At 37.8% G+C, this 17,708-nt stretch overlaps 2 protein-coding genes across 6 annotated transcripts; one reads left to right on the top strand and one right to left on the bottom strand.

Annotated features, from left to right (window-relative positions):
• The first annotated feature begins 3,627 nt into the window (after positions 1-3,627).
• LOC109855797 lies at positions 3,628-7,831 on the top strand. Of its 2 annotated transcripts, none has more exons than XM_020430402.1 (5): positions 3,628-3,970; positions 5,032-5,747; positions 5,859-6,125; positions 6,645-6,990; positions 7,065-7,831. In XM_020430402.1, exons 2-5 carry the CDS (start codon positions 5,038-5,040, stop codon positions 7,287-7,289), a joined length of 1,548 nt encoding a protein of 515 aa, XP_020285991.1. In that variant the 5' UTR covers positions 3,628-3,970; positions 5,032-5,037; the 3' UTR covers positions 7,290-7,831. The 2 variants fall into 2 exon arrangements, with proteins under 2 accessions (XP_020285991.1, XP_020285990.1); XM_020430401.1 differs by having other exon boundaries at positions 3,631-3,970; positions 6,483-6,990.
• On the bottom strand, positions 7,308-16,836 carry LOC109855796 (myosin heavy chain, cardiac muscle isoform). 4 transcript variants are annotated; one of them, XM_020430397.1, is made up of 7 exons: positions 16,561-16,836; positions 16,008-16,164; positions 9,258-11,094; positions 8,868-9,175; positions 8,564-8,793; positions 8,142-8,453; positions 7,308-8,053 (listed from the first exon to the last, which is right to left on the bottom strand). In XM_020430397.1, exons 2-7 carry the CDS (start codon positions 16,119-16,121, stop codon positions 7,858-7,860), a joined length of 2,997 nt encoding a protein of 998 aa, XP_020285986.1. In that variant the 5' UTR covers positions 16,122-16,164; positions 16,561-16,836; the 3' UTR covers positions 7,308-7,857. The 4 variants fall into 4 exon arrangements, with proteins under 4 accessions (XP_020285986.1, XP_020285987.1, XP_020285989.1 ...); XM_020430398.1 differs by lacking the exon at positions 16,561-16,836 and adding an exon at positions 16,411-16,521; XM_020430400.1 differs by lacking the exons at positions 16,008-16,164; positions 16,561-16,836 and adding an exon at positions 12,021-12,244.
• Positions 16,837-17,708: the final 872 nt, after the last annotated feature.

Raw genomic sequence — 17,708 nt, 5'->3', positions numbered from 1 at the left:
CAATGGTACCGCTTGCACCCAAACTGTCAGAGAGAAGAATTCGAAAATGAATAAGAAAATATAGATTTACCGCGGCTCTCTTAATAAAGAGTATTAACGAAACTCTAATGTGTAAATTATTAATTACCGTATTGTAAAATTCTTCTGAAGATTGAAATAAAAAATATAATTTTCACTATATGTTATATACAATATGTAACAAAAAAATGAATGTCGTTACGTGAATCGATATATCTCTTTATGTATTAGAATAATTATTTTACGAAATAAATAAATGACAAAGCGGAAGACTAATAATTTATATACGCGAAATATTTAATCGCGATATACGCGGTATATTTACGAGAACAAAATTATATAATTAATTTACGAAGAAATTCACTTATGTACGAAATTGTTTACGAACTTGTTATTATGAAAAAGAAAAAATTTTGAATCGCGCACAACCCGACAACACGTCTGTTATACTTGAGAGATCGACGAGATCTGAGCCTACGCGCTGCGCTGTGAATAGAGCGCACGCATCCCCTACTGTGCGCAAAAACACTCGCCGGTTGGAAAAACACCTCAGTCGTTGAACATAACACGTTTATTTTTCACGTTCTTTCGTATTAAAATTTAACATTTATTACATTTCTTAATTCTTTTTAAAGGAAGAGAACATTTATTACATTTCTTAATTTTCTTTAAAGGAAGAGAACATTTATTACATTTCTTAATTCTTTTTAAAGGAAGAGAACATTTATTACATTTCTTAATTCTCTTTAAAGGAAGAGAACATTTATTACATTTCTTAATTTTCTTTAAAGGAAGATTCTCTTCTCTATAAAATTCTCTTTAAAGAGAATTAAGAAATGTAATAAATGTTCTCTTCTTTTAAAGAGAATTAAGAAGTGTAATAAATATTAATATAATATAAATATTATATGTAATAAATATTAAGTAATAAGTAATAAATGTTCTCTTCCTTTAAAGAGAACTGTTCTCTGAATCCTTTAGATTTAATAAGTCATTACGTCGATTATTAAATTTACATAAGATTCGACGCAATATTCGATGAGTATTGAAAATAAAAGACTTGCATAAAAAATATTTCGTCCGTTATTTATATTTCTTTATTTATTTCTTTATTTCTTTATTTATTTATTTATTTATTACCTGCCTTTCTCTCTTTATTTTATTTTACACGCTAATAAATAATCAAGCGAACAAGTGCACAAGATTTACGCGCAATAGTCTTGGTCGTTGGAAACTATGTAAACGCTGAAAACGAGCTGAAATCGAGCGAAGGTACCAGGGAAGTATGTCTTGCGAGTAGGTATACGCGCCAGCTCCTGGGCGTGTATATAACGCGCTTGACCCAACCCCGCGCGCGGCAGCCATTATGGATTACGCGCGTCGGCCATTATGGAGCGCTCGCGCCTCAGCCAATCACTGCGCGACTCACGGCGCGCAGGAGGTGTTGGGGAGACGCGTAGCCTCGCCCACAGATACCTCTCGCATTACCTCTTCGCACAACATGTGTTCCTGATACTTTCAGCGATTTTTCGAGGCTTTCAGAGGACGCGCAACTCACCTTACCCGCTCAATTCTCTTGCTATTTCTCTCTCTCTTGCTTAATTCTTTTACATTTTTTCAATAATTTGTCAATCTTTAAACAATAATTTGTAAATTTATTATAAATATACGTATGTATAGAAAACATACTATTTATTATTAAGGATTAATAAATGTATGTACATACAACGTGTAAAAATAAACAGTTATGATAATAATGTAAGTAATCAATTTTGATGCATATAAATTTATAAATTATATATGCATAATTATATACGCGATATAACTTATAAATTATATATGCGTAATTATATGTATATGCGATATGACTTATAAATGATACATGCGTCACAATAAAATGTATAAGTAATTATCATATTTTGTATATTGAGAAACAATAGAAAAAGTAACAATAAATTAGATTGAGTTTGCAATGTGTTTTCCAGCACCAAGGATTTTATTATTCTGTTATTATTACATAATATTGAAAATGTGTCCATTATTTTAATTTGTTTGAGAGTTTCGGGCATACATACTGAATTTATAACAAAAGTTTATATACAAATACATAAACTTTATATATCTTTTTGATAAATATGTATTACATATATATTTATTTTATTTTTATTAAATATCCTTGTGTCTATAAAATGTTANCATTAATGATGAAACTTTTGCAAGTATAACTTCAAATATAACACAAATGACACACAACTTAATATATAAAAACCAAAACAAATACCTTTTACAAATTATTCTAATTATAAACTTAAAGCAAATTATAGATAGAAAAGCTATACATTTTATCACCTGCAAAATATATAACACAAAGAAAATTACGTATTTGTGTTACTACCGGGAAGTTTTTCTTGGCTGTCGATACACTTTAAACATGCACTTAAAAAATATGTGCACGTAACAATTCAGCCTTTAATTATTTCAATTCGATAAAATCTTACGTATATAACATATACATTGCAACGTTAGTAACCATTCTCACAATCAGTCTCTGTTTTTTAACTCTATTAGTCACTCAGTCTCCGTAAACATTTTGTGCTAAAATAAAATGGTAAATGTTTAGCCAATTGAAGTTTTACATCATCTATTACATTTGTGACATAAAAAGACAAATATCCTGAATAAATGTAAATAAAACACTTATGGGAATGAACGCAACATTTCCTCGCAAAAATTAAACGTAAGAAACACCTTATGCCAAATGGTTCTTAAAATATTTAAAAAAATATAAAACTATCTCTTAAATTATTATCTATAACATTAACAGTTATTTTTGTTTCAACTGACATATACATACATCAACTTGCAATATCATACTAAGGAATTTAAAACCGTGTGTTAGAAAGATCTCTTGTCCTATAGTTTTTCTTACAAACATAAATTATGTTCGGAAATTTGCAAGAATTCTAATATGTCCAGTCTCTTATCTATATATATATGGAGTGTTTTTAAGAAAATAAAATAAAATTTATAAACCACAGAGCAGCAAATGATGATGTAAAAGGAGATGATATTTGACTACACTCCACGAATTCTGATGTTGCTCGCTAAAATAAGATTCTTTTCTTGACTATCACATCTTTTCTGGTATACCACATTTATGTTGTACGAAAAGTTGCAATGGTTTTTCTTATCCTTTCTCATCTTCTCATCGCGAGATCGGTCATTTTAAATTTCAAAAAAAATCAAATTCACGCTCTCGAATATACTCACACACTTAAAGAAAGTGACCATTTAAACTCGTGCACATAGCACAGAATAGAACCGCACGCTGTGGACATACCGACATGTCCTCGTGGACATACCGACATGTCGCTCGTGGACTGGCTGCGTAGTTCCAATGTGTACCACTCGTGGACATGCGCTACGGTAGTGTATGGGGCGGAAAAGTGATTACACATTCTCTTATAGACTTGGTCGCTCTCAGGCTTTTCTCTGGTTCTACAGTGATCGCAAGCGCAAAGGTATAGATCTCGTAGATCTGACCAATCACGCTGGTCAATTGGCTGATTTGATCAATACGATTAGTCAATTGTACCAGACCTAACCTAACCTGTTCCTTGCGTTTGCCCTTGCGATCAATGTAGAACTGGCTTAAGATTTGAGAATCGACCATGAATTCGAACACCTTATTCTCTGTACATTTATATACGTTAAAGCACAGCGAAGACTTCACTCGTATGTTGATTGTATACGTAGCTCGATGTGGACAGGAGTACGAAACATGATCACGTATTGTGGCTCGCGGTGATTTGAGTGAGAGTGACGAGTGAAATCGTCGACCTACGTGGTGCATCATCCGATAAAATTTGGAGCAATACCGAAACATACTTAAAAAGTCAGAAACATACGTAAAGAGAACAGCGTAGTTCTTCGATTGCTGTAATATTTTACTGTGAGTATCTCCGTTTCACATATGTCGCGCAAATACGCATGTGTGACGACACTTTACGGTGCAATGTTATTCAAACGTGGCATTTTACAAATTTATAGCCGCGTAGAAAGTTGCTGACAGCAACTTGGAGTGTATTTGTATGCTTTTGAATATTTTCACGAATGTAAAACAAAGAGATATTACTGTAAAATGCAATGGTAATAATTAACGATAAAATTGAAAGAATTAACACGTTACCTAGTGATGCGAGTACTTTTTTTAAAAGTTAGTCTTTTTTAAGCGAAAATATTTGCGAAATTTGCGACAAACGAATGTTCTCAGACCTTGTTACAAGTTTGAATTCTAATTTTCCTGCAGTATTAAAATTTCATACGTAAATATTTTTTAGATATAAGAATTTGATGTTGTTGTTTTTTTCTCAAAGAAATTTTATTATATATTTTGACGTCTAGAACGTGAAAAATCTGCAATTAAAGTTCTCCATTCTGCGTAAAAAGAGAGCAAAATGTACGAAGAGCGGTTGAAAGTATCCCTTTATTTAAGTGTGACTTTGTAGAATACATATTTTTGTACTTGACAAGTTTCATGAAGTTGTGAAATGAGTCATTTTGTAAAAATGTAAATCGTGATGGAAGTACGTACTTGCAGTAATTGCATATTAATGCACGCATACGAAAGTGATTTAACTTAACTCTTTACTGACACGCGGGTTCTTGCGAAAGTGTTGACAGATTTCATAACCTCATAAACTATTTGCAAATGTTGCATATTGAAAATACTTTTTAATTCAGATTAGATGTTGTCGGATATTTTATCCACGAAAGAGATGCGTAATTCTGAAAAACTTTTAATGATTCCTCATTTCTGAAAAACTTTTAATGATTCCTGATAATATAGTAGTTTAACGATCTCTTTTATGCTTATTGGTTTTTAATCTTTCTGTTGCCCTTATCGTAAAGAAATCGCTCGGTCGTGAGTCAGCTCTCAGGAACTTCATATCTATAAAAGACCTTTATATCTATATAAAAAATTCGATAATCGTCTCTTTCTGTGTCGCGCAGGATCTCATGGATTGTTTTGCCGATCAAAATGATGATTCTTGTTCCACCGAGACGTACCGACATGTTTCCAGCCCGGAGATGTTTGACAGCGAAACCGAGAGCGACATCGAAATGAAAGGCGGCGAGCACAATGACGATGCATTGATAACGCGCATTCCCGAGATCTCGCAAGCCGAATTAGTTGCCAAGTCGGATAAAGCTCTGCTGAGCAGAATCAACAAGTATCTGAGTGGCGTTCCGCCTCCACCGAAACACACCATATCCCAGCGAGATTGTGCGGACTTTTTAGAACATATTTACAAAAACCGCGAATTGTTCTTGTCTGGATTTTGCCCATTACCGGGCGAACATTCAGAATCCACAATACAAAGTACAAAGCTACAGAGTAAGGAAGACGATAGCGGAAATATTTATCAATTAATCACGCGAACTGCTTCGAGAAATTTGACAAACCACTTTGACGCCTGTGATCCGCCAGCCGATAGTACAGAAAACGTGGAATTAGTTAGAATTAATGGCGATAATTTAAGTACACAATGCAGTGTTCCTAACAAAGTAGATATGTCGGTTAATGTGATAACGAAAGTTTCGCCAATTAGAGACAATTCGAATGTATCTCAGGAGCAATCTTCTCTTCTTTATCATACAATTAGTGAAAAAGAAGCCGTGACTTTAGCATGGCCCGAGGCGTATTTTCACAAATTCTACGGCATGCAGTGAGTTAATTATATTTGTATATATATATATATTTTTTTTTTTGTATTATATTTTATCTCAAATTTACAAGAACTTTATTTCTAGTGTTTTTTTTTTTTTCAAAATTTCAGTTACAACAGAAGCAGAGTTGTGGAAGATTTTGAGAATTTAACAATAAAATTGTGCGAAAGATACGTAGGAGCCGAGACACAGTCAACTTGTAATATATGGTTTTCGAAACAGCCGAGTAGCCCGAAGAAACGAAGTTTACTGGCAAAGCGCGTGAACGGCCAAAGTCCGGAGAAGAGATTGACACATTTAGCTAGAAGACGCAAAACTTTCTCGAGCGCTAACTTGCAGGGACTTGCTGAAAAGAAACAGTTTATGGTACAAATTAAGTGAGTATTGGTAAATTATTAACAATAACGAACCACCTTCCGATCAACTTGAGTTTCACATATGTTGTCAAGGACACTGTCCTGAGTGACATGCAAACAATTTTAGCAGTCGCTCAAATTAATATTGACAATAACGGGTTACTCTCCGATCAACTTGAGCTTCACATATGTTGTCAAAAATAAGAGTTTATTTATAAAACTTGTTTTGTTATTAACTTTTTAATAAACAACGAGCGACGGCTAAAATTTTTTGCATGTCACTCAGGACAATGTTCTTGACAACATATGTGAAGCTCAAGTTGATCGGAGGATCCGTTATTGTCAATATTTACCCAATAAATAAACTTTGAAACGTAGGAAATCTACGCACAAAAAAAATAAGAGTCCAAGAATTAAGAGTCCACGGGGTAAAAGTCCAAGAAACTCGGCAAAGAAGAGGGTGGTTCGAAGATTGACGTTGGACGGGTCGAGTCCGCTTAAATCCAAGTTAGAGACTTCAAAACGCGCGCTGTTTCAAAGTCCTCCCACAGATCGCGCCGGTCCCAGTAAATTATTGCATGCGAGCAGTGTGGATACTCAGAAGATCAAACGGGTCTTATTTTCAACGCTAAATAAGAATGAGACCAAACTCGAGGATAACAAACCGATAATTTCGAGAGAAGAAAGCAGAAAGAGAAAGTACGAGGACGAACTACAAGGACCACGAGTGAAGTGGCCAAAGAGTTTGTCCTTCGACTGTGCACACGAGCTGGAAAATACTTCAAAAATCGGATGGGAAAGACACTCGTCGAGCAATCTTCTGATGAAAACGACTGACACGTCCTTCAATCAAGGAAAAAACGAGCTCAGTGACACGCACAGAAAGGTTTTATGTTATTTCCTTTTTTTTGTTCGCTTCATTTATAATAGGTGTAATAACCTTGGTTTGTTTGTTTGTAGAAATTGTTTTGGGCAGTTACAGAAGCTTTACGAAGCAAAGGTATCGACATGAGTCATCCAAAGTTCAAGCAGTATGCTACACACTTGGCACGCACAATTAAAAAATACATGCCCGATCTCGAGAACAGAGATATTCCACGAAAACCTGGTAGTACAAGCGAACGCATGTTGAAGTTGGCTAAACACCACGTGTTGCTTCTCATTGACACTAGGCCGACCGATTGACAAAGTACTTGTTAGTATAATTAACAAAAGTTAGGAAATCGAATCGGTCAAGCGAATTGACGGCATATTTATTATTGACCAAAACACAGGTGCTTTCTACCTTCAACCAACGTGTGTTTAAAATATAATAATTTTTATGTGATTTGATAACTTGGAATATATATATATTGCAGTGAGATTTGAAAATTAAGATTATATACACTGTTTTATACTCTGTTTGCAGGAAGGAGAAAGAAATAGATATATAGAGTGAATTGTTTTTTTATTGTGTAAATAAAAAAGTGCGGTTTTTACTAAGCATAGTTTATTAGCTTTAAAATAGTCACTTGCGCGACGCGCATATTTCACAATATATATATATAACTTATAAATAATACATAAAAGCCGCTTTTTTTTTTGTTCTGAAGTAAAACACAAATAACTTGCAATAACTTTTTTACGAGTTAACGCATGTTATACATACATCAATCGTATCTAACATATGGTTTGTATTAAAGACAGTGAGGGACGTGTAAAAAAATAAAGACTAATCGCGCCATCAATCGCGATGTACCTTGATTTATTATTTTCATTCCGAATTTCCGTGACCGACCCTAGCAATGACCTCGTCCAAGATCTTCGCGAGCTCCTTGTTCTCCTTAGTTTTCTGTTCCACGAGTTCGGCCAACGAATTACTCTTAAGCTCCGCTTTCCTTATTATCGCATGCAGCTTTACCGTTTCCGCTTCATGTTGCTTTTCTTTCGCGTCTAACTCCAGATTAGCTCTGAAATACAACACATGTGTTGAAATGATATTTTAGGAAAGCAATAATTATTTTCGACTATAATTGCATTTTAATTATGATCGCATACTTTTCTAATTGAGTCATTGCGTGTTGTTTCAACTGTTCGTATCGCGTTTCTAGCGTCTTTATCGTTTCTACATTTTCCTGGACGCTTTCTTTCAATACGGATTCATTGCTCTTGTACACCGACACGACCCCTTTAAGTCTCTCGTACTTTTGGTGCACGTCGTTGAACGCCGCTTCTGTATTGGTTAGGTGGAGATTGGCAGCTTGCAGCTCCTCTTGCAATTTTGCCTTCTCCTGCTCGAAAGTCGTGCGATCTTTTTCTCGCTCCGTGAGCAATCTGCTGATCGATTTCTCGTATTCCTCCACAACAACCCTAGACGAATAAAAAATAAACACTTTGGTGTTTTTATTCAATTTAAACTTAATATTTTCGTAACTGTTTATATTTTTATTTTACTATTCTTTTCGCCGTGAACTACTTACGCCATTTGAGTCCTCGATTTCACTTCTTGCGCAACTTGTGTTTGCAGTTTACTAATTTTTTCCTGAAAAACAGTTTTCTGTCTTTCCAATTCGGCTTCGTGTTCCTTTTTCTGCTTTTCTAATTGTTCCTCCAATTGCAGTACCGTCGTTCGTACGAGTTCGAGTTCTTTGCTCATATCTATGTCAGCGATGAGCTGTGTATTCGATTTAGGCTCTTCCACTGGTTGCTCCTAAATAAATTTTATTGTTATCTCTCATGTGATTAAATTTTTAAATAAAATATTTTACGAAATAGTTTACTCACATTCTTTTCTTGAGCTTCCTCGCGTTTCTGTACCGGCGTAGTAGAAAGAGGACTATAAAAAAGCAATCTATCTATAGCTGCTATGGCAGGGTTACGTTTTGGTGTGCCGACATCAGGAGACGGCGACTCGGTTTTGCCATTTTGCTCCTCATTTATCGGCTGGACATTTCCTTGAGGCAACATATTGGTATTCGACACTAACGGATCGAATTTAACATATAAAGATTCTGTTCTAAGACGATGCGCGGGTATATTGTTAGAGGTACTTCGTGCTAACAAGAAATCGAATGTTGAGGGATCTTTAAATACTGTAAAACAAAAATTATATTAATTTAATCGAAACTTAAGCAATAAATTTGTGGAAATGGCTTCAACATTACTTATACTCACGCTCAGTTGTTGCACTGACGAACTGTTCTTCGGTATCTTCTGCAAAGTCTTCACTATTTTCCGCAGAATTGAGCAGGTCATTAGTAACCTTCTCTATAGTCGATACGAAGTCTTCGAAATTCGTCTGTTCCGTCAACGGCAATGTGGTACTTTGTCGCTGAGGTTTGAAATCTTCATATTCTTCTGGCACCAAGTTTAGATCTACTTCTTGCAACGTAAGCGTACGATCGAGATCTTCGTTAGATTTGTTTCTCGTCTCTCCAATAACACTCAATAAAGCCGCACCTTCTGCACTATTTTCTTTCTCTTTTACAATTATAGTTTCTGACGGTTCACATCGATCTTCTATAACACTTGTCTCGTTACATATGGCGGGTTTTTCCTCGGGTAAAAAATTTTGCGCTTTATTCGATACTACACTATTGCTTATTTCTAAGTCTTCTTTGCAAGTTATTTGCACGGTTTCTTGTTCCACAATAAGTGTCTTACTAAGTGATTGTGAGCTATCGTGTGACGTGATATAAGTATCTGATTGGGATGAATGTTGTTCCTCGAGAAGTTCACTCTTTTCCGCTGAAACAAGGGAGTTGTTTTCAGTATGAGTTTCTAATTGGAGTAAATCCTGTTCCTCGATAACTTTATTTTTTTTCTCTGGAACTACGGGGTTGTTTTCAATATGAGTTTCTAATTGAGGTGAATGTTGTTCCTCGATAACTTTATTTTTTTTCTCTGGAACTACGGGATTATTTTCAATATGAGTTTCTAATTGAGGTGAATGTTGTTCCTCAATAACTTCACTTTTTTTCTCTGGGACTACGGGATTATTTTCAATACGAGTTTCTAATTGGAATAAATTTTGTTCCTCGATAACTTCGGTTTTTTCTGTTTGAACAACGGGATTATTTTCGATATGAATATTCGGTTGGGATAAATTCTGTTCCTCGATAACGTCACTATTCTTTTCCTTTAGAACAGAATTATCTTCAGTATGAGTTTCACTCTTTTCTGCTGGGGCAACGGGATTATCTTCTACTTGTTGCGACAATATACACAATTCATTGTTGGTATTGTCGGAAGATGACGTTAAGAGCGTATCTCGTGGAGGTTCCGATGAATCGTGCGCACTATCTTCTCTCGGCTTATTGGTGTCTTCTATCGGTGGTGCACTGGGTAATTTAAATAATAAAGGATTATCCACACATTTCGTTAACGAAGATATCGAAACGTCCACGGTATTTTCACACGATTCAGAATCGTTTACAAATAATGTCTTGGCACTGTGATCGTTTTCTACTGTCTGTTTTTCTTGCGATGCGTTACATTCTATAATGGTGAGATCGGCGTGATTTTCTGGACGCGAGCTAGAATTTTCGGTCAACGATAAAAACGACTCGTGCAACGGGGAATCTATTTCATCAATCACTTGGGTGTCATCGCCGGGATTGTCATCGCTGAAAGAACAATCGCTCTCTTGGAAAGGGGTCTCATCCGTAGCCGATTCGAAGGTCTGATCCTGACTGAGTTCGTGAGACTCGTTTCCCAAATTGATCTCGGCGCACGCGAGTATCAGATCCTCCACACCCGGTATAGAAGAGTTGACGTAAGATGTGTCCGCGACGTAGTCCGCAATTTCGGGCGCTGAATCCGGGCATATACCGCTGCTGCTCTTGGTGCTGAGAGTACTGGTGAGGCTGTGGAAACTGCTAGCCGACGAGAGACTCTCCGGTGCTGGACAGAGATTCTCCGCGACCGGACTTACGTCGGCGAATTCGCGGGTGAAACAAACCTTGACCTCATGCTCCGCAGCCGCTTTTGACGTAGAATTGTCGCCGCCGCTCTGAAAATAGAAAAGACAGAATATTTCGCGTCCTCTTTTCGTGCGAACATTACGAATATTTGCAAAACGTTCAGCGCAAACGTTCACTTTTGAGAGTTCTAAAAAAAAGCCTAAGGCAAACTTTTCTCAATCTACACACACACAAAGCAAACAAGAATTAATATCGCGCAAGAAGAATTTTTTAGAAAACGCCCTCGGAAGTGCACGCGACGCAATATACCGTCGGCGTGGGCGAAGAAGACGTTCTTGGGCTCGAGCTGGCACGATGCAGAAGTCTATTGATATATTCCATGTCGCGCGTCCGATTAAAGCCGATGTGCAGCCTGCGAAAAACCGATGTTTACTGAGGAGTTTCTCTTGGGAGTTTTGATCATATGTCGCACCAGATCAGCTGACAGTCCGAGGTCTGGCAGTTTTCGTGAAACAAATTGCGCAACCACCACGCGCCTCGCTCGAGCTAATTATAAGGCCTCTCAACAAGAGAGAGAGAAAGGCTCCGCGCGGTCGTTTCTATTCTGTCAGTTCCCGCTCGCTTTTGCGAGAAGGCGACAGGAAGTAACCTGTCTCGGAAACGTATCACGCGGTGTTCTTTGCACCGTAGAAAAAGAAGAATCATCTGAAGTCGTCGGATCAACTCGAACCGCCAGGGTGGCGATAGAAACGCGGCGATCAAAGAAAATCGCGAAATCCTCGGAAAAAGATAACGCGGCAATGTTTTTTTTCCGAGAAATTGTGAAAGTGAATGAGCAAGAAGAAAAGTATTTTCTCTCTATTGTAACGCGCACACATTAGTAACAATAATAGAAGCCGCATTTCAATTGTGTCTTACTCTAGCTGAGAAAAACTACTTGTGACAATTGTCACGTGACGAACGTGACGTTAGAGAAAAAACGGCGACTAAGCAAAAACTCGGCTACGATTGTTACCTTCAAGAAAAGATTTCCCATGACTCTTGAACCTTCAGCTTTCGGCTGTCAGTAACGTATAATGTGGTCCCATATTAACGCGCGAGTTCAAGAAACCCCGTGGTGAGATGGTTTCAATTCCCCTCCTACGCTTTTACCTTTGATACCGTTACTATTCGCCGAAAGAACGTGGTCCGCGTACAAACGATATCGAAATTAAGGCAAGTAGTGATTAAAAAAAAAAAAAAAAAACATTAAATTAACGCAATTAACCAAAATGATGATGATGATGATGGTGATTCCTACTTTATAAGTCTACCAATCAATCGGTAAATAAAGAATTTTAAAGCAATTTGCACACAAAAATTCACAGAACAAACGCAACGAGTCAAACCTTAAATTGTTTCGAAACGATTTACTGCTTTAACGATCTTTCTCATTTGATTTCGTCTTATTTATCGGTCGACCAAAATGTGAACATTTTCGACCGATGTCTCACTTTCTCTTTCCTTTCAATAAATATCCGAAACATGACTCATTAAAATCTTTTAACAAAAACATGCACTAACGTAACCGATTGTTTCGCTCGCAGAAATCTGTCTTGGTTGGCACATTTATTTACCTGCGGAAGTGAACAATCGCATCGCCAAACAAGAGACACGCAAGCGCGTACGCTACTTTTTTTTCTTTTCGCAAAACGAGGTCAGTAAGCGACGAGCATAATGCGGACGATCGAGCGTAATTCATTAGGAGACACGAGTCTCTCGCGTCTCCTTATTCGGTGCGTTCTTAACATCATCGAGAGACGCGACTGTCGTCATGGTGTGACTCATTCTCGTTTAACCGCACAACCGACAAAAGCTCCGGCACTTTATCTCTCGCGGGGGTGTGTCTCTTTCTCTCATCCCTGTATATGAAACAGAAACAACCCTCTCGTTAGCGCGTTGACGTGTTCGAGTGCGCCACTTTAAACACTTAGATATAAGCCTCGAACGTGAGGAGGTGCGCACGGAGTTCTTATCGGAATTGCATTGCGTCGTCGAGTTGAATATTGACCTTCGTAAGAAGATAAAAATGATGTCGAACAGAAAATTATCGAACGATTATCTCGACGTGCGATGTACAACACAAAGATTACAACACAATTACATGTCATTTACATTACATTAATAAACGGAAATTACGAGATGCAGATATTTGCGCCGACCATGTAATAACAGTCTAATTTGCGTCTAATTACAGAAAAAGATGAAAGAAATAAAAGTGACTTTAAAATTAAACACGATTAACTTAAGAAACGCGAGATAAGTGAAACAGATGGAGAGAGATGGTGATAAGACCGCACGACCTTCCTAATCAATTGTGTGAAGCTCGCGCTGACGCATCTTCAGCGTCGGGGAATTCACACGATGCAAGGAAATATTTCGATAACACAGCTGCTCCGAGGAAGAGGGAGAGTGAGAGACGCTCAGACGCCAAAACGGGCCCGGAATTGGGGCCCTGCGGCGGCAGGTCAACGTCAGATTCTCTCGATCGAAATTCTAATATTAGCTCCTAAGTCGCGCGCGGGTTCCCCAGTCGATACTCGAGACACATCCACCGCCACCTCGTTCACTACATCTACCTTACCACCTCCACCACAATCTCGGGCGCACTCGGAAGCACGTAATGTGCATGTGCACGCACGAGGAATCGCCGATGAGGAAGCGAAAAAAAGAGGAAGAGAGAGTGACAACCTGGTGTGGATTAGAGTCGCTCACCTCTCGCGTCAAACGTTACCACGGCGAAAAGACTTCCTTGTCCTCTTCGAGGAAAATCCTCACACGACGACGTTGCTTTTTCGTGAAGGCTGCGCCGCGAGTATCATCACCTCTGCCGCGCCACGGTGACGCGCACTAACGCTCGCCGCACCGAGCTGGAGTACCGTCCAGCCGCGCACACGCCGTACGGACATTATACCGCAAAGATCACCAACTATGGAAGTAGTGGGAAACAGGACTCTCTCTCTCGACCATCAAGACGAGTCGCGAGACCCGTGCGCGAAACCGGCGTGGCGCTATCTGGGGCGACGCGGATACACTCGGTGATAGAACGTCGTTAGATAAGGCAAAATATCTGGCCGTTTCATGAAAAATCACGCGTTTTAGCATCTTTCACTTATTTTTACAATTTTATAAGTTTTTTCCTTATTTTCTTGTCTTAAAATTAAGTGTCAGGTTCGATTAACTTATAATTAAAGAGAAATACGAAATTTAAAGAATGACACATTACGCGGCTCCAACTCGGAAACCCATACACAAGAATGAAAAAAAAAAAAAGAACATTTGCTATTGAAAATATTTTAGTATTTTTTTTTAAGTATTCTAGTACTTTTCTCAATACTCTAATTTGTTACACGTGGAAAGCCTTATCGTTCTGTCAAAAGTGACTCAGATGATTGCTGTCTGGTCGTACCTGGCGGCAGATTGAGGGACATCCATACGAGCAATGTCTCAGTGAGATAATTTACATCAGCACTTTCCATGCTGTGGTATTTCAACTTTCACGACAACCCACGTTGCTGGCGTTTATTTTCATTGTTGTAATATGTCATTTGCGAGATTGCATCGCGGCACGGAAAGTGAGAATATAATAGCAGTGCGATAATATAGGCGATAAGCGGACAAATGATTACAACGCTGCGTTTCTTTCCTCGTATTCAAATGCGAAGCACGTGAAATGTACGTATTGTATCAATATTTTGGTTACTCCGCCTGCGGCGAAGAGATGCGCAGACGACGTTCACTTGTTGATATTCCGACGATTGGGAAGACGACAAGTCGTTTAAACTTTGTAGATTTCCTTCAGAGCCGAAACGTTTCCATTTAAAAATATCCTCCTCGAGTATATTTTTTCTGTTCCACGTTCTGTCTTCGTCAAGTTGTACTTTTCCCTGTACATACTCGGATGATTTTAGTTTACTATCTTTCGTTAAAATCTCTCTAAAAATGTTTAAAATAATTTTTGAATAAACTGGAATAGAGTGCGATGAACAAAATTATTTCTTCAAATGAATTAAAGGTGTGTGTGTGTGTGTGTGTGTAAGACTTAGTGAGAAATATTTTTGCGAGTTTTTAAAACATTCTCAAGCTTATTCACGCGTTAAAACATATCTATATTTCATCTAAAATTGAAGTTTTTGCATATACAATGCAGACGAAGGCGAATTTACATATATATGAAATATATTCAGTTATCGGCCGCAGACCGAATTAATGAGAACAGTTTTATTTCGCGCACGTAATACACACAAAAAAAAACTAATCACGACTTTACAATTAATATCATTTTACAGTTATGTCACGGTCAATCAGTTTTTCGAGTCCAAAATTAATTCAAACCAACGAGTACAATGCGACAAAGAGAACATTTTTGTTTTGTAATTAAACATTGAACAAAAAACAAAACAAATTTTGAGGTTTGATACATCTTTCTAATGTCTCTCGAAAAAATCAATTCCTTTGTTTAAAATGTAAAAGAGCATTTCTGAAGATTAGCGGTAAACCTTCCGACTTGACTTTTGGCAGACAAATCCACGCGTCGTTCTTCACGCGAGACGTCAAAGAAATGCTTCCACATGGCGGGAAGCAAAACTTATTTTTGTTTCAAGGTACTCCTGGAGAGATACGGAGTTTATTTATAGGAATACATTCTCCGGCCCGACTGTCAGCTGCGAAAACGCGAAGAGGAAAGCGCGAAGAAGGATGAAAGCAGAAGTTATGGACGATAAGGCTGGGTTTGGTTATCACTATTTCCGTACAGCCCCATATGCGAGCGAATGTGCGAGAATCGAAACGCGTTCTCTCCGCTCACTTATTCTCATCGTTGGAATGTTTCTCTCAATTAAAGACAAAAATGATATCAATGATGAAAATTTTGGTCAATTTTGTTTACATTTGGTTTACCGCAACCGCAAGACAATTCTCATCTGTTTTATGAAAAAGTTTTGTTTAAATAACAAATACCTACCTTTCGTCGCAGGGGATGAATCGGCGGCGAATTGTGAAGTGTCGCAGTTATTTCTTTCAGCACAACTCTCGTACCCTCACGATTAGATCCTCCGATGCTCCTCGGGCTCGACATTCTTGAGTTTCTTTCGTTACGCCAGAAAAATCGTTGATCTCTCCTAATACGAAATTGTTTTTATTTTAAATCTTAATCTCAAACACAAATGTAAAATTACACTAGAATTTGTAGCATTTGATTTCTTAAACAATTTTATATCTCTATCTTATAAAATCACACAAGAACGTCATGTGACACGTGTGATCTTCTCGAGAAAAATCATTCTTGTTCACAATGTTCGCAAATCGAAAGCTACTGATAAAATTTTACAAATCTAATCGTCAGGAAGTAAAAATAACCACTTTACGTAAAGTTCTTCCTAATCGTCTACGAAACATCGGTTTGTTTTGATGTGATTCTTTCTAATGGTTTTTGAACCTTCGTGATTTCACACGAAAAACGGCCGATTACACGATAGAAGAGACGAAGGTTCAAAGGGACCAAGAATTCCACTTACAATGGGGAACGAGACACACTCGGGAAACCGCCAAGTTGCACACTCACACTTGCGCAAACGTCCCTCGCTCACTTCCCCGGGGGAACAAAGGACAATGTCACACGTGCGTGTTCACACCTGTACTTATCTCACTCGGGACGCATAGACGCGGGATTTCAGCGAACGCAATTGGATTACACACGTCTGCATATATCCTCAATTATTGTACAAACATACACGAGACCATCGGTTTCATTACACGCAATTCGCGAATCACTTGACTAACGGCTGCGAGTCGTTTGACAAACTTGAATGCGAACGCAGCGGCGAATCACAACGCGCCGTTGCGTTTGGCGATGCTCCGCCGACGGCACCACCCGCACGTTCCCGATCGCTCGGTAAGGCAGTACAATCGAGCGCGCCGCGATACTAATCGATTGTCGACGTTCAATTTGAATTAAGCGGGCCGCGTGCGCGCGCTCGTCGCGCCGACGTTAGATTTTAATTTACTGTTTTTTTTTCGATCTATCACTTGTCTCACCTGAGACGCGTCGAGCAATCTAATCGTGAGATTACAAATACAAATAATCACTATTTTCCCGGTTGAGATTTCGCTCTTTTGGAATGAAATGTTTAAAAAATATCGGGGAAGTTTTCAAACATCCCATTAGCTTTTTATAATCGCCAATAAATAAATTTATTATGGAAAAGAAATGGAAGATAGATTAATTTAAGAAACAAGAAACGATATTAGGATATCAGGGTTGCGCAAGAATTTATTGTCAAACTCTTCGTACAAATATGTATAAACCTGCGTCACTATATGCAGGACAGTGCAAATCCACGAAAAAATTTTAATGCTTACTCATTAACGATTATTAGTCTTTTTTTGTTTTGTAATAACGTACTTTCTCTTCACATTCTTCCATTCATCCTTCATCATTCGTTCTCTTGATCTAGCATAAACAAGACTTTTTTTTTTTAAACATATATATATATATAGACCTTCGAAAATATACATGTACATAAAAATATAATCTATATTCGGCTCGATAAACGCGCTGCCGTTAATACATTGCATTCCGATAAAGCGAGTCGTATAAAAGAATACTATTCACAATGCTCTCTGTAACACCCTCGAAAGGTAGAAAGAACTGTTTTGTAAGGAC

The sequence above is a fragment of the Pseudomyrmex gracilis genome, unplaced genomic scaffold (assembly GCF_002006095.1).
Source record: "Pseudomyrmex gracilis isolate BER0280 unplaced genomic scaffold, ASM200609v1 scaffold_99, whole genome shotgun sequence".
NCBI classification, from domain to species: domain Eukaryota; kingdom Metazoa; phylum Arthropoda; class Insecta; order Hymenoptera; family Formicidae; genus Pseudomyrmex; species Pseudomyrmex gracilis.
Note: the sequence above shows the minus strand (reverse complement) of the source record. Positions and strands in the feature narration are given on the sequence as shown.

Bases quoted from the DNA above. Each gene is read 5' to 3' on its own strand.
- LOC109855796 (XM_020430397.1), bottom strand. From the start codon at position 16,121: ATGTCGAGCCCGAGGAGCATCGGAGGATCTAATCGTGAGGGTACGAGA. The intron at 8,794-8,867 runs GTGAGTAAACTA...AAATTTATTTAG, and splicing joins AGGAAGCTCAAGAAAAGAAT to GAGCAACCAGTGGAAGAGCC. The intron at 8,054-8,141 runs GTATGCGATCAT...GTTGTATTTCAG, and splicing joins GCAATGACTCAATTAGAAAA to AGCTAATCTGGAGTTAGACG.
- LOC109855797 (XM_020430401.1), top strand. From the start codon at position 5,038: ATGGATTGTTTTGCCGATCAAAATGATGATTCTTGTTCCACCGAGACG. The intron at 5,748-5,858 runs GTGAGTTAATTA...TCAAAATTTCAG, and splicing joins CACAAATTCTACGGCATGCA to TTACAACAGAAGCAGAGTTG. The intron at 6,126-6,482 runs GTGAGTATTGGT...TTTGAAACGTAG, and splicing joins CAGTTTATGGTACAAATTAA to GAAATCTACGCACAAAAAAA.